The 13,834-nt window shown below is 40.3% G+C and overlaps 1 protein-coding gene across 5 annotated transcripts in view; it reads right to left on the bottom strand.

Annotated features, from left to right (window-relative positions):
• The window catches only part of STARD9 (StAR related lipid transfer domain containing 9), a 121,484-nt gene that overhangs the window by 65,066 nt on the left and 42,584 nt on the right, over positions 1 to 13,834 (bottom strand). For all 5 annotated transcript variants that reach the window (XM_027553655.1, XM_027553651.1, XM_027553652.1 and 2 more), the window contains 4 exons: positions 4,527 to 4,643; positions 3,297 to 3,329; positions 3,142 to 3,203; positions 1,431 to 1,543 (listed from right to left, as the gene is read on the bottom strand). In XM_027553655.1, the coding sequence (XP_027409456.1) occupies positions 1,431 to 1,543; positions 3,142 to 3,203; positions 3,297 to 3,329; positions 4,527 to 4,643 (325 nt within the window). The remainder of the gene's footprint in view (positions 1 to 1,430; positions 1,544 to 3,141; positions 3,204 to 3,296; positions 3,330 to 4,526; positions 4,644 to 13,834) is intronic.

The raw sequence follows: 13,834 nt of genomic DNA, 5'->3' as shown, positions 1-13,834 counted from the left end.
TGTCACCGACCTTGGGTGTATAATCCAAGTTGTACCACCTTGCATGAATTCTCAGGGTTTCAGGTACTACGCCAATCAGGAACCTATGTTCGTAGGTTTCCTATGATCCATGTACAGGATTCTGTCCCATTCCTCTCTTCCAGTCCTAGACAAGGTTCCTAGTTCCAACCCTGCCCCAAGTAGCTGTGGAACTTTGGGAACGTCCCTTAACTTCTTCCAGACTTCATATCATCTTCTGTGCAGTGAAGACATTAGAACTACATCTGAGGTCTCCTCTAGTTACTATCTACCCCCACATTTACATATAAAAACACGTTAAGATAAAAATAAACAAAAAGATGAGAAACTGTGGCACTACTACCACCACTCATGGCCTGCCTTCCAAGTACTGCTTTACACAGAAATGTGTATACACAGATTTTTACAGTGGAAACTCCAACTGGTTCCCGGCAAAGTAAGTGGTATTTTTTTAACCATTGTTTCCAGCTACCAATTAGGATGAAACATTTGGGGAAAGACTCAAGCAGCAGAATTTTTGACTGGCACACCTACTGAGTCATCCATTGGCCATGCTCTAATCAGAGAAGAGACCAGCTCTTGGTCTTTCCTGTCCCTCTGCCTGTGGGGATATTAATAGCATATTGTGGAGAAAAGAGGAACATAAAATTCATGTTATTTATTATGAGCGGCCCGAGAGAGTGAAAGCTTCCCCGACAAAAGCACCCAACAGCAAGGCCTAGTCTAATGGAAGAAGACAAATGGAAGCAAACATCAAATACCAATGTCTGATGAGAAAGCAGCATAGACCCTGCTCCATGTCTGGTGTCTCCCCACGACCCTGACTCTCACCATCTCTGGAACAGGAAGGTACCCCCAAAACAGACCCTGGCTGACGTGGGAATCCGTCCCAGGCCCATTGGACCTGGCACCACAGACCCAATGCTATTCCATGCCACTTACCTCTCGCTCACCATGCTCTAGACACACCAGCTCCTTGAAGTCACCAAGCAACCCCTTCATGCAGGGCTCTGGCCCATGCCGTTCCCTTCACCTGAAACACTCTTCCCCTTGCCATGCTATTCTTCACATGACTGGCTCCTGTGCCCCTCCGGGTCCAGCTTAAAATGTTACCACCCTCCTCAAGGAAGCTTTTCCTGACCACTCCAAAAAGATGCTCTTTTTCATCACTGTATCTATTTTTTTATTAGCCTTTATCACAACTGTGATTAGTGCTTGTTGACTAACATTATGCCCCACAACAGTGTCAGCTTGCCTGTCTTTTCTATTTATTGGTACCTACTGGGCTTCTCATACCAGTAGCTGGCACACAATAAGCATTCATTACAAGTTTGTTGAATGAATCAGTGACCATCAGGAGAGCTTCCCAGGTTTTGGTTTGGTCTCTGACTTCCAGGACCATAGTGGCTCACCTTGCACATAGGGCCCCATCTCTGGGTGCTCCCTGACCCGCAGATTATAGGTCTTTTTTTGATCAGACTGCTTTAGCAGATCCCGCACTCGTTCATTATAGATTTCCAGGAAGCTAGAAACACAGAGAAAAAGGCATAAAATTAGATTTTGAAAAGATGTGGGAAAAACACTAAGCCCAGAATCAGAAGGTCCTAGTTCTTGTTCTAGTTCTTGTTCAGAGTATCTCTGATACTCTTGAGACACTGGTCACTCCAGACTTCCCCCTTGAGCCTCTTTCTACATGTGTACACAGGGTTTTTAGCACTGGCTGGCACTACTCCAGTTTCAGGTTTACACTGTGAGTGCTGATTCAAGTTCAGCTTTCAAGAGGCTGTTTGAGGATGGGTTTAGGCTGCCATCAGCCTGTGCCTTTATCAGTTCCCTGTTGCGTACAGTCTTACAAGCATGTTTCTTGAAGCGGTTTTCAAATTTGATCTTTGAGCTCTATTATTCATGGAAGGCATCTCAAGGACCACTGCTGAGCAATAAGGGAAGCTAACTGAGAAGGGTTCTGCTTCCCACTTCTAATTTAAGTTGCACAACTCTCATTTTACCTATCTTATACACTGGGATTCTGTTTAAGACATGCTCTGTTTTATTGGTATCTACTGGCATTTCATACTTTTTAAAATAATAGAACAGCTACAATTCTTAATTAAAATCAGTAAATATTTTGTTAAATAAGAAAGCACACTTCTCACAGAAAGGTCTTCCTCACTGGACCATGGATACTTGCCTGTGGAGCCCGCAATCAGAAAAAAGGCTCCAGCTCAAAGCTGCTCTCTGCACACACTCCTTATAAATTTTCCCTTCTTAATCATTTCAAATTCAGACATAGGAACCCCCAGATAGCTCTTAGAATAGTGGTCCCCAGATTTCATGGACAATAAAACACTTAATATATACTGCAAATTTTTACTTTACAAATTTAAAAATGTAAAAATAATGTTCCCAACCATTTAATTTTTAAAAAGGACATTTATTCTTTCTACAGCAATGAAAATGTTATGGAATTAGATAGTGATGATGGTTGAACAGTCTCGTAAATACTAAAAAAAAAAAAAAAATCACTGAACTATATACTTTAAAGGTGTGAATTTTATGGTATGTGAATTATGTCTCATGTTTTTAAACAAGGACATTAAATACCAAAAAGAAAAAAAAAGAATACAGAAAATTAACGGCAATTGGTAACATCACACTGGAGGTAGCCAGCACTAGTCTGGGTTACTAGAGTTTCCAGATTTCTTGCCTGGACAATTCCATGGGCAGAGGAGCCTGATAGGCTATGGTCCATGGGGTCACAGAGTCAGATCTAACTATGCATGCACCCACATCCACCACACAAGAGTTTGGGAACTACTAACCTGGAGAACAATCCAGGAAGGGGCTGGAAGAGAAGTTCCAGAAGCTAGTATGAAACTGAACAGAAAATGAAGGAAGGGAAACCAGCCAGCCAACGGAAGCTGGTCCACAGGAGACACTAACTTGTTAAGCCTGAGGGTAGAAACCAAGTTTCCTACAACACATCCGCACATTCATGTGACAAGCGCTGCAAGATATTTCTGCTGTGACTTTTCCCCATTCCTCTGGGTAACTCTGGAAGCAGAGAGGACAGCTCTGGAGTAGACATAGAAACACTTTAGGCTGCAGAGCCCAACAGGTTCTTACCTTACTTTTATACTGCAGGAGGCAGGCAGTGGGGCACAATTTTCTTCCCTGATGAAGAGACCCTGCATAAACCAGAGGGTTGTAGTTTCACTGAAGGGGATGTACAAGGAAGACAGACCTACTTTGAGAGGATCCAGTCAAAAGAGAGTCTATACCTCACATATCCGCGGTGTCAGCCCAACAGAGGCCTGCAGAAGAGAAGAAAGCATTACTGTCCACTCACGCTAATGCTCTCCCCCAACACCCAGGACCCAAGCTCAGCAAGGATAGTGTTCTCGCTCTTGCCTCTTCACTTCAGGCAGTACCCCCAATGGTATGTGGAAGACCCTATTTGCCAGTGATCTCAGAAACAAACAGGTGGAAAGTATCAGATGAGGGGCATACCACCACCATAAGAAGGAAGAGAGGAAAAGCTAACAAACCCAGGTACCTGCTTTCATGCCAAGGAGGTGACATCCTTCTTGGATAAGCGCACTTTACCACAGTGGTGCCTCCCAGAACCCTATCTCCTATCCCCCCACACACAGGAGAACCAGAGTACATGCATGTTCAAAACACACATTTAGAGAGAAGTGACTTATTTCTTCATACTGGATTCAGTGCTAACTTGTATTCAGGTTAATGGCTTTATATCCCTGGATTACTGAGTCTTTTCTTCTTTTAAAATATATGAAATCACACCAAACATGAACCTTTAAGGTCTCAAGACATCCCACTGAAGATTAATTAAGCAATGATCTGGGCCCATGGCAGCAGGGACAATCTTTAAGGAGGAATAATATCCTAGAAAAATGTCCTTATATGGTGTTATTTATCACCTGCCCCACCAATTCATCTCACCAGGGGTCTTCTAAGCCTAAAACAAATAAGTATTCTGAAGGAACTCTACCCCCCTAATTTTCCATGATAAAAGAAGGCTCTCATAAGTCCTACACACTTTTGAAAGCTCCCATCCCAGTGGTTGGTTCTCCCACTTCTTTCTAACAATCAGATTTAACACACACACAGCCCCACATCCACATGGCCTTAGCCAGCACTTAAAGCAGTCTGGGACTTGTCTACACTAGAGGCGTTGAAAAGCTACAAGTGATGAACTTGAAATGGTAAGAGAAATATGAGAAATTCAGAAGGACTGACAAGGTCTGTTTCATCAAAGAGAGTTGGAAAATTCTAAGGTTCTTCAGGGTGTAATAAAAAGGAGCTAGTTATTCAAAGTTTACCTGTCAATTAAGGTGCTAAGAAATGTATTCTTAACAGAAAACAGAACCCTTTAAATCTGACTGAAGCCGACTGACTATGAAACTCACATCCTCTCTCAGTGGCAAGGACAATGCAACATTCAGGTTTGATGTGGCTTTAAGAAGACATCACATCCCAACACTCACTGGGGTGCCCAGCATGGTGTATGTCTTCCCAGAGCCTGTCTGCCCATAGGCGAAAAGGCATATGTTGTAGCCTTTGGCAGCTCCAGACAGTACTTCAGTCCCCAAGTCCTGGAACACCTGTAACAATAAAAACAGAGTGCATGTCACTCTGCTCCTACCTTCCAAAGCAGCCTTTTATATTATAAAATGTTTCAACATCCATGACTATAAATTCCCCACTGCTCTATGAGAATCAATTCAGTTTCAAAAAAAAAAGACTGCTAAGGAAAATTCATTTGTTCAGTAAGTCAATTATTTTTTAAAGTGCTTATTGTATGCTGGGCACAAGGCTAGATATTTAAGATGCAAAATTGATATGGTTCCTAATCTTTAGGGGAAAAGAGTCCAGGAGAAGGGCAAAGACATGCAAGCAAATTAGTGAAGGAAAACCATGTACATGAATTCTTTTTCCTTCCCATTACAAAAAAAAAACTTTAATATGGTTAATCAGGTAAAAGTACAATGAAATTTTGCCCAGGAACATATCACACAAATTCAGGGTCTCAAGACACTACAATGAGGGTCAGTTAAGCCCAGAAATTAGGGAGGGTTTTCCCTGTGGGACCCTTTTCTACATTCTGCCTCTTCAGACTGATCCTAACAGCTGACTGCTTCTGCTCTCACTCATTTCTGTAGTTTTAGTGAATCAGAAACAACTAGAGGCCCTCCCAGGAAAACCCCTATACTTTATGTAGTGCCTGAAAGTCCTATTGGACTGCCAGGCAGACCCCAGGCTCAGGACAAAATAGCCTTGCTTATGGGGAAGCCATAACTTTCAGTTGAACCAGTCCTCAGCAGAATGCCACATGACATCTGCATACACAGCTGGTATGATGGGCATTTACTCTTTGCACTGCTGCTGCTCAGCATCCAAATACTCTTCTGATCTGGGAGGAAACTGTTTCAGTTTTCATGGGAAGCAGGGCCCAACCCTCCCAACAGAAGTCAAATAGGCCAGATAATTCTCTCCATCTCCTGGAGGATAGAATGTGAACATGTGAAATGAGGCTCGCAAAACTTGAAATTTCAAAGAATGACACAAAAGCAAAGAAAGAGTTAGTCAAGTCTCCTTGTTGGCATCGTGAGTCCAACAGTACTGCACCTGAAGTGTACAAGTAACAAGCACAGAACTCAAACTAGACTATTCCGTGATATGGCTTTACCTGGCCTCCCTGCGACTTAAGGCCTCTTGGTTTGCAGCCCATTTTCTACTTTCCCTTCAATTCTATGAATCTCCTGATACAGTTCCAAATAGGAACCTGGTTCTTATGGTTAATAGCTGTGTGATCTTGAACAATTTACTTAAACTTTAAACTTTTTTTTTTTTTTCCTGGTAAATTGGATATTTTATGTCTATATCACAGGTTCGTTGTGAAGATTAAGTGAGATAATACATGTAACATGTAACTAGGGACCATGAGGATGAAGATAGGGGTTGCTGAGCTGAGATTACACTACACTATTCTGTTTCAGCAGCTGCAGACATGCTTCTTGATCAGTGAACTATTTGCATTTTGTTTTTTAGTGCTTCTAATATTCAGGCATAGGGCCATAATAACCCAAGTAGAGGTGAAAGATCTAGATGTTATACCATTCCATCGCCTTTCCCAATCTCCCTCCCAGCTCTGTACTCTCTATTCATTCGGTTCTATATTTGCAAAGCTGAAAATTGGGCAGAATTCTCTGTGCCTCCTGACATCTGTCTGGGTTAAATTCCTAGGGACTGAAGGAGGAATCATTTCTCTGAATTAGAACACTTGAGTTGGCAGCCATCCATTTACTAGTTGGAAACAAAACTCAACCTTTCTTTCCAGTGCTTCAGCAGAAAGTGGGAACAGAGGTGCAGACAGAGCAAGGCCACATCTAGTGTTATTTATTTCTCACCACTCACACAGCAGGCAGAATGAGCTCAGTGGATTGTGAAAGAAGACAGGAGAATGTTACTTTGCCCATGTCTTTATCCAAATTCAAATAATCACCTGGAGGTTTTATGAAAAACATTTTTGAAGATGCCATTTCCACTCAACAGTAAAAGGTGTGAACAAGCAAAACTGGTAGGCTCCAAACGTGGAATTGGGAGAAACTGTTAAGATTCCATTCTTTACGAACCGTGAGGCTTAGCTCATCATAAATTCTTAAACGGAGCACAACAGAACCAGATGACATTGTGGTTCACTCTCACCATGGTTATTATAATAAAGCATATGGGAACAGCTCAATATGAATACCAAAAACAGTTCGAAAGCTAAAATAAATTACCAAAGGGCAATCTAATATAGAGGATTAGAATCTAATAATCTAGAAGATCCAGTTCAAGAGGAGAGATGGGCAATGTAACTTTTTTTTCTGGAATATAAGTACAAGAACACATTTGATAGATAGATTAATTTCATGTGACATAGAACTTCCAGTCTTTTTAAGCATTCACTAGATTGGGGACAGCCCACTGGATGCTGCTGATTTGGGACTCACAATACCTGAAGCTCAAGCTCAAATATGAAACCTATTTCATAGGGGCGACTGAATCCAGGAACCAGAATTTTTCATGTTCAATATCATATCATTAGCATTGCAAATGAAAAACAAGGGGGCACCACCACACACCTACACAAATGGCCAAAATCCAACACACTGACAACACCAAATGCTTACAAGGAGATGAAGCAATAGGAACCTTCATTCATTGATGATGGGAATGCAGAATGGTACAGCCACTTTGGAAGACATTATGCCAGTTTTTTTTTTCTTAAGCAAGACTAAACATATTACTCTTACCATACAGTGAGGCAATCACACTCCTTGGTATTTACCCAAAGAGGCTGAAAACTTACATACACACAAAAACCTGCACACAGATATTTATAGATGCTTTCTTCAAAACTGTCAAAACGTGGAAGTAACCAAGATGTCCTTCAATAGGTGAATGTCTAAACTGTGGTACGTCCAGAACATGGGATATTATTCAGTGCTAAAAACAAATGAACTATTAAGGCATGAAGAAACATGAAGGAACCTTAAATGCACCTTACTAAGTGAAAGAAGCCAATCTGAAAAGGCTACACACTGTATGAGTCCAACTACATGACATGCTGGAAAAGGTAAAACTATAGAGACAATTAAAGAAAAAATCAGTGGTTGCCAGGAGTCCGGGGAGGGACAGATGATAGGTGCGATGCAGAAGATTTTTAAGGCAGTGAAACGCCTCTATATGTGATACTATAATTATGTATGAAAAGTGAAAGTGTTAGTCAATTACTCATGTCCGAGTCTTTGTGATCCCATGGACTGTAGCCCGCCAGACTCCTCTGTCCATGGAATTCTCCTGGCAGGAATACTGGAGTGGGTTGCCATGCGGCCTCCAGGGGATCATCCTGACGCAGGGATTGAACCTGTCTCTCGTGTGTTTCCTGCATTGGCAGGCAGGTGCTTTACCACTAGCGCCACCTGGTGGGAGGAAGGAGGTATATGGAATTTCTGTGCTCAATTTTTCTGTAAACTTAAAATTGCTCTAACAAATAAACTTTATTTTCAAAAAAGACCCACAAGATAAATCTCAAGGAATGGAATTCCCTGATAACAGCAACATTTATCAGATATACCCTTCCTAAAACCGGTTAGAATCAACTAAGTCTCTGGATTTATGTCTCTGATTTAAGGATGACTATTTAAGGTCCAAAACTAAAGGTTGCTCTGTATTTTCCTAAAGAAAATTTTCAGTTAGATTTTTGTTGTTGTTGTTTGCTTGTTTTTGGTAGTTCTGTAGTTCTTTATTATATACTATGTTCTCTGAGTCCCAAGGTGACTCCTAACAAAAAAAAAACCTGTGACTTCAATTTAGGATGAAAAAGGGTTCAAAATGATGAAATAAATAATGATTCCAAATACAGATAATAGAAACTGTTGATGAGTGAGACGAGGGTCATTTCAAGGAGGAGAAAAAAAATTAGTTAAAAGAATCGAAAAACTAATTCTGTTAGCAGGCATCTTTAAACTGGAAAATAATTCTAGACAACTCTGGAAACTATTCAAACACATGTTTTCACTAATGCTGTTACTTAGGAAAGCCTCAAATAACCCAGAGTTGTACTTGTACTTCTCATCACACAGAGACGGTGAGGTACAGCTGATACTCTTTGTGGATCTACTGATACATCCTCTCTCCAAGCTTGCGGGTTAGAAAAGTAACGTCAGGGCCTATTATTTGAAGAGAGAGCATTCACATAAAACATATAACTTAATGGGGCCTGCAGTTGGGGAAAGGACTTACAATGATTTGCTTTCCTCCAAACAGCTACACGTAAGGTTTAATGGTTAAGAAGACACGCTTTGCAACTTAATAGATGCATAAAGTTAGCAGATGTAAGCTTTTATATACAGAATGGATAAACAATAAGGTCCTACTATATAGCACAGAGAACTATATGCAGTATCCTATAATAAACCACAATGGAAAGAATATTATATATATATATATATGTATGTATAACTGAATCACTTTGCTATACAGCAGTAATTAACACAACATTAAAAATCAACCATACTTCAGTTTTATGAAAAAAGTGTTTTATTCAAAACCAGAGCTTTAGATTTGTACACCTAGTAACACGAAACAATTGTGTTAGGCTCTCTTCTTCTTAGCACCTTAAATTATTAATCCATTTAATCCTCACAATACATCTATGATGATAGTTACTATTATCAAAATTCTCTATCACATGAGAAAATTGAAGTTCCATGGGTAGTAAGTACCTCTAAATAAAGCTGTTGCCTTTAACCACTGTGATATTCTGCCACTAGCAAAATAACTGTCACCAGAATTATCAGGAAACACAAATTTTATCTGTTGAACACTAAGCTATTATCCTTGCATATATATGGAATTTAGAAAGATGGTAACAATAACCCTGTGTACAAGACAGCAAAAGAGACACTGATGTATAGAACAGTCTTATGGACTCTATGGGAGAGGGAGAGGGTGGGAAGATTTGTGAGAATGGCATTGAAACATGTAAAATATCATGTATGAAATGAGATGCCAGTCCAGGTTTGATGCACGATACTGGATGCTTGGGGCTAGTGCACTGGGACGACCCAGAGGGATGGTATGGGAATGGAGGAGAGAGGAGGGTTCAGGATGGGGAACACATGTATACCTGTGGCGGATTCATTTTGATATTTGGCAAAACTAAAACAATTATGTAAAGTTTAAAAAAAAAAAACAAAAAAACTGTTCTTCAAGGTTTCCTTATTTCCTGTTGTTTTGCTTCACATTGGGAGAAACTTTACCAAATCTCCCTTTCAGTATTTCTATTAAATAGAATTCTCAGTAAAATTTTGTTTTAACCTTTGGCCAAAAACAATCAAATCTGAATACTTCTGTCATTTGCTAATCACTTTTGCAGCCTTTTTGTCCCATTAACCTTTTAATTGGCACGTGAAGAGAATTATTTCATTCCCAAATTTCACCCACATTGCCATTATTAAATGACAAGAATTGGAAGCCTTAAAGAGAGACATATTTTTTTCTTTGCTGTCTTTCAAATTACAAAGTACACCAACTTTTTGTACCAAGAGAAAAAATACAATGCATGAAGAAAAAAGTAAACTTCCACCCCTAACCCTACTCATTTTAAGTACCCAACAAGTCCCTTTCAAGTACTGAGGAAAGAAAGGATATAAGCAACAGGTATGTCCTTCCATACCTTTATCAACATATCTTAGGATATACAGTTCTTCATTTTTTGTTTTCTTTGAAATAGACACAAATAATATATGTCAACCTGCAGCTTCCTTTTTATCACCTAACATAGCATGAACATATAGGTTATTTCCCATAGATATAACTTTTTTTTCATGCACATGCACAGCCACAGTTACACAAACACAATGTAAAATAACCGGGCTGTGTTTTATTTCCTTTTATTTTCCACCTGTCTTTCCCCTTCCTCTTTTCCTCTCTCATACATAGACCCCCCACCTGTGGGTAACATGCGAACAACTGGCATAATTGTTCATACTTCCCATGGTCATAATCATGAATGCACACGCACTTACACATTTATGGGTTTTTGTTACTTCTTTTTAAAAAATGGGATGTCATTATACACTGTTTTTCTCACTCAACACAATTTGCAATATATTCCATGGTGTAAATGTGCCAAAATTGAGTCAATCACTCTCCTATAAATGGGCAATCACTTGTTTTTATTATTTTATCCCTACTCATAATGGTTCAATAAATATCTTTGAACATACATGTTTATATATTGATGTTTTTTATAGACTGTTTCAGGAATGGGGCTGCTGGGTCAAAGATTAAAATATTTCTTATTTTCATAAATATTAAGGCTATTTTCCCAAAAGATTATAATAACTTACATTTCTATTGAGAAAATTAATAAGAGAATGCTTTTCTTCATATTCCCACCAGGAATCTTTTTAACTGCTCTTCATTTGAACAATAAAAATTCATATCTTAATGTTACTATAATAACAGTGAGTTTGAAGTCATCATTCTTTGGCGGGAGCATTTAAATTTGCTCTCTCCAAAAAGAGTCTATTCATATCCTTTGCCCACTTTTCTACTGGATTGTTTTTCTTTTTTGTCAATATGAAAGACTTCTTAGTATATTATAAACAGCAGTCCTTAATCTGCCATATGCATTGCAAATATTTTTCTCCCTAATCTATTCACCTTTTTCTAAGTTTAAAGGCAATTTTTTGAGTAGTTTTAGGTTAAGAGAAAAGTTGAGTGGAAATTACTAAGGTCTCATGCACCCCTTCAGCCCTCTTTCCTCTTGTTCCTCAGTCTCCCATATTATTAACATCTTGCATTACTATCATACATTTGTTGTAACTGATGAGCCAATGCTGATGTAGTACTATTAAATAAAGTCCAAAGTTCACATTAGGATTCACTTTTTGTTTTGTACAGTTCTATGAATTTTTATAAATACATAACGATATATAACCACCACTACAGTGTCTAGTCAAGGCTTTGGTTTTTCCAGTGGTCATGTATGAATGTGAGAGTTGGACTGTGAAGAAAGCTGAGCAACGAAGAACTGATGCTTTTGAACTGTGGGGTTGGAGAAGACTCTTGAGAGTCCCTTGGACTGCAAGGAGATCCAACCAGTCCATTCTGAAGGAGATCAGCCCTGGATGTTCTTTGGAAGGAATGATGCTAAAGCTGAAACTCCAGTACTTTGGCCACCTCATGTGAAGAGTTGACTCATTTGGAAAAGATTCTGATGCTGGGAGGGATTGCGGGCAGGAGGAAAAGGGGACGACAGAGGATGAGATGGTTGGATGGCATCACCGACTCAACGGATGTGAGTTTGAGTGAACTCCGGGAGTTGGTGATGGACAGGGAGGCCCGGCGTGCTGCGATTCATGGGGTTGCAAAGAGTCGGACACGACTGAGCGACTGAAGGGAACTGAACTGAACAGTACCATATGGAGAAGGCAATGGCTCCCTACTCTAGTACTCTTGCCTGGAAAATCCCATGGATGGAGGAGCCTGGTAGGCTGCAGTCCATGCAGTCGCTAAGAGTTGGACACGACTGAGCGACTTCACTTTCACTTTTCACTTTCATGCATTGGAGAAGGACATGACAACCCACTCCAGTGTTCTTGCCTGGAGAATCCCAGGGACAGGGGAGCCTGGTGGGCTGCCATCTATGGGGTCGCACAGAGTCAGACACAACTGAAGTGACTTAGCAGCAGCAGCACAGTATCATAAAGAATAATTTCACTGCCCTAAAAAAAATCCCCTGTACTTTACCTATTCATCCCTCCTTCCCTCCCATGAACTCCTGGAAACTACTGATCTTTTCATTGTCTCCATAGTTTTCCAGAGTGTCATATAGTTGCAATCATATAATATACAGCCTTTTCAGATTGGCTTCTTTCACTTTGTTGTTGTTCAGTTGCTCAGTCATGTCTGACTCTGCGACACCATGGACTGCAGCACGCCTGGCTTCCTTGTCCTTCACCATCTCCCAGAGTTTGCTCAAATTCATATTCACTGAATTAGTGATGCCATCTAACCATCTCAACCTCTTTCACACCCTTCTCCTCCTGCCTTTAATCTTTCCCGGCATCAGGTCTTTTCCAGTGAGTCAGCTCTTTGCATCAGTGGTCAAAGTATTGAAGCTTCAGCTTCAGCATCAGTCCTTCCAATAAATATTCAGGGTTGATTTCCTTTCAGATTGACTGGTTTGATCTCCTGGCTGTCCAGGGGACTCTCAAGAGTCTTCTCCAGCACCACAGTTCGAATGCATCAATTCTTCAGTGCTCAGCTTTCTTTACAGTTCAACTCTCACATACATATATGACTACTGGGAAAACCACAGCTTTGATTATACACACCTTTGTCAGCAAAGTGATGTCTCTGCTTTTTGACATCCTGTCTAGGTTTGTCATAGCTTTTCTTCCAAGGAGCAAGTACATTTTAATTTCATGGCTGCAGTCACCATCAGCAGTGATTCTGGAGACCAAGAAAATAAATCTGTCACTGTTTCCATTTCTTCCCCATCTATTTGTCATAAAGTGATGGAACAGATGCCATGATCTTAGTTTTTTGAAAGCTGAGTTTTAGGCCAGCTTCTTCACTCTCCTCTTTCACCTTCATCAAGAGGCTCTTTAGTTCCTCTTCACTTTTTGCCATTAGGGTGGTGCCATCTGCATATCTGAGGTTATTTTACTTAGTAATATGCATTTAAGGTTCTTTCATGTCTTTTCATGACTTGATAACTCATTTCTTTTTTTATTTTTAAAAAATTTTATTTATTTATTTATTTATGGCTGTGCTAGATCTTCATTGCTGTGTGGATTTTTCTCTAGCTGTAGTGAGCAGGGGCGGCTCTGTAGTTGCAATGCACGGGCTTCTTATTGCATTGGTTTCTCTTGTTGTGGAGCACAGGGGATGTTCAGGCTTCAGCAGCTGGGGCACTTGGGCTCAGTAGTTGTGGCTCCTGGGCTGTAGAGCACAGGCTCAGTAATTGTGGCACACAAGCTTAGCTGCTTCATGGCACGTGGGATCTTCCCAGACCAGGGACTGAACCTGTGTCTCCTGCACTGGAGGGGGATTCTTTACCACTGAGCCACGAGGGAAGCCCTCTCATTTCTTTTTAAGGCTGACTATCCCATCATTTGGAGGTGCCACAGTTCACACATTCACCTATTGAAGGACACTTTGGCTGCTTGCAAATTTTGGCAACTATGAATAAAGGTGCTATAAACATTTCGAGCACAGATTTTTGTGTGGA

This window comes from Bos indicus x Bos taurus, chromosome 10 (assembly GCF_003369695.1).
Source record: "Bos indicus x Bos taurus breed Angus x Brahman F1 hybrid chromosome 10, Bos_hybrid_MaternalHap_v2.0, whole genome shotgun sequence".
In the NCBI taxonomy this organism is placed as follows: domain Eukaryota; kingdom Metazoa; phylum Chordata; class Mammalia; order Artiodactyla; family Bovidae; genus Bos; species Bos indicus x Bos taurus.
The sequence above is the reverse complement of the archived record's forward strand: the minus strand, read 5'-3'. Positions and strand labels throughout refer to the sequence as shown.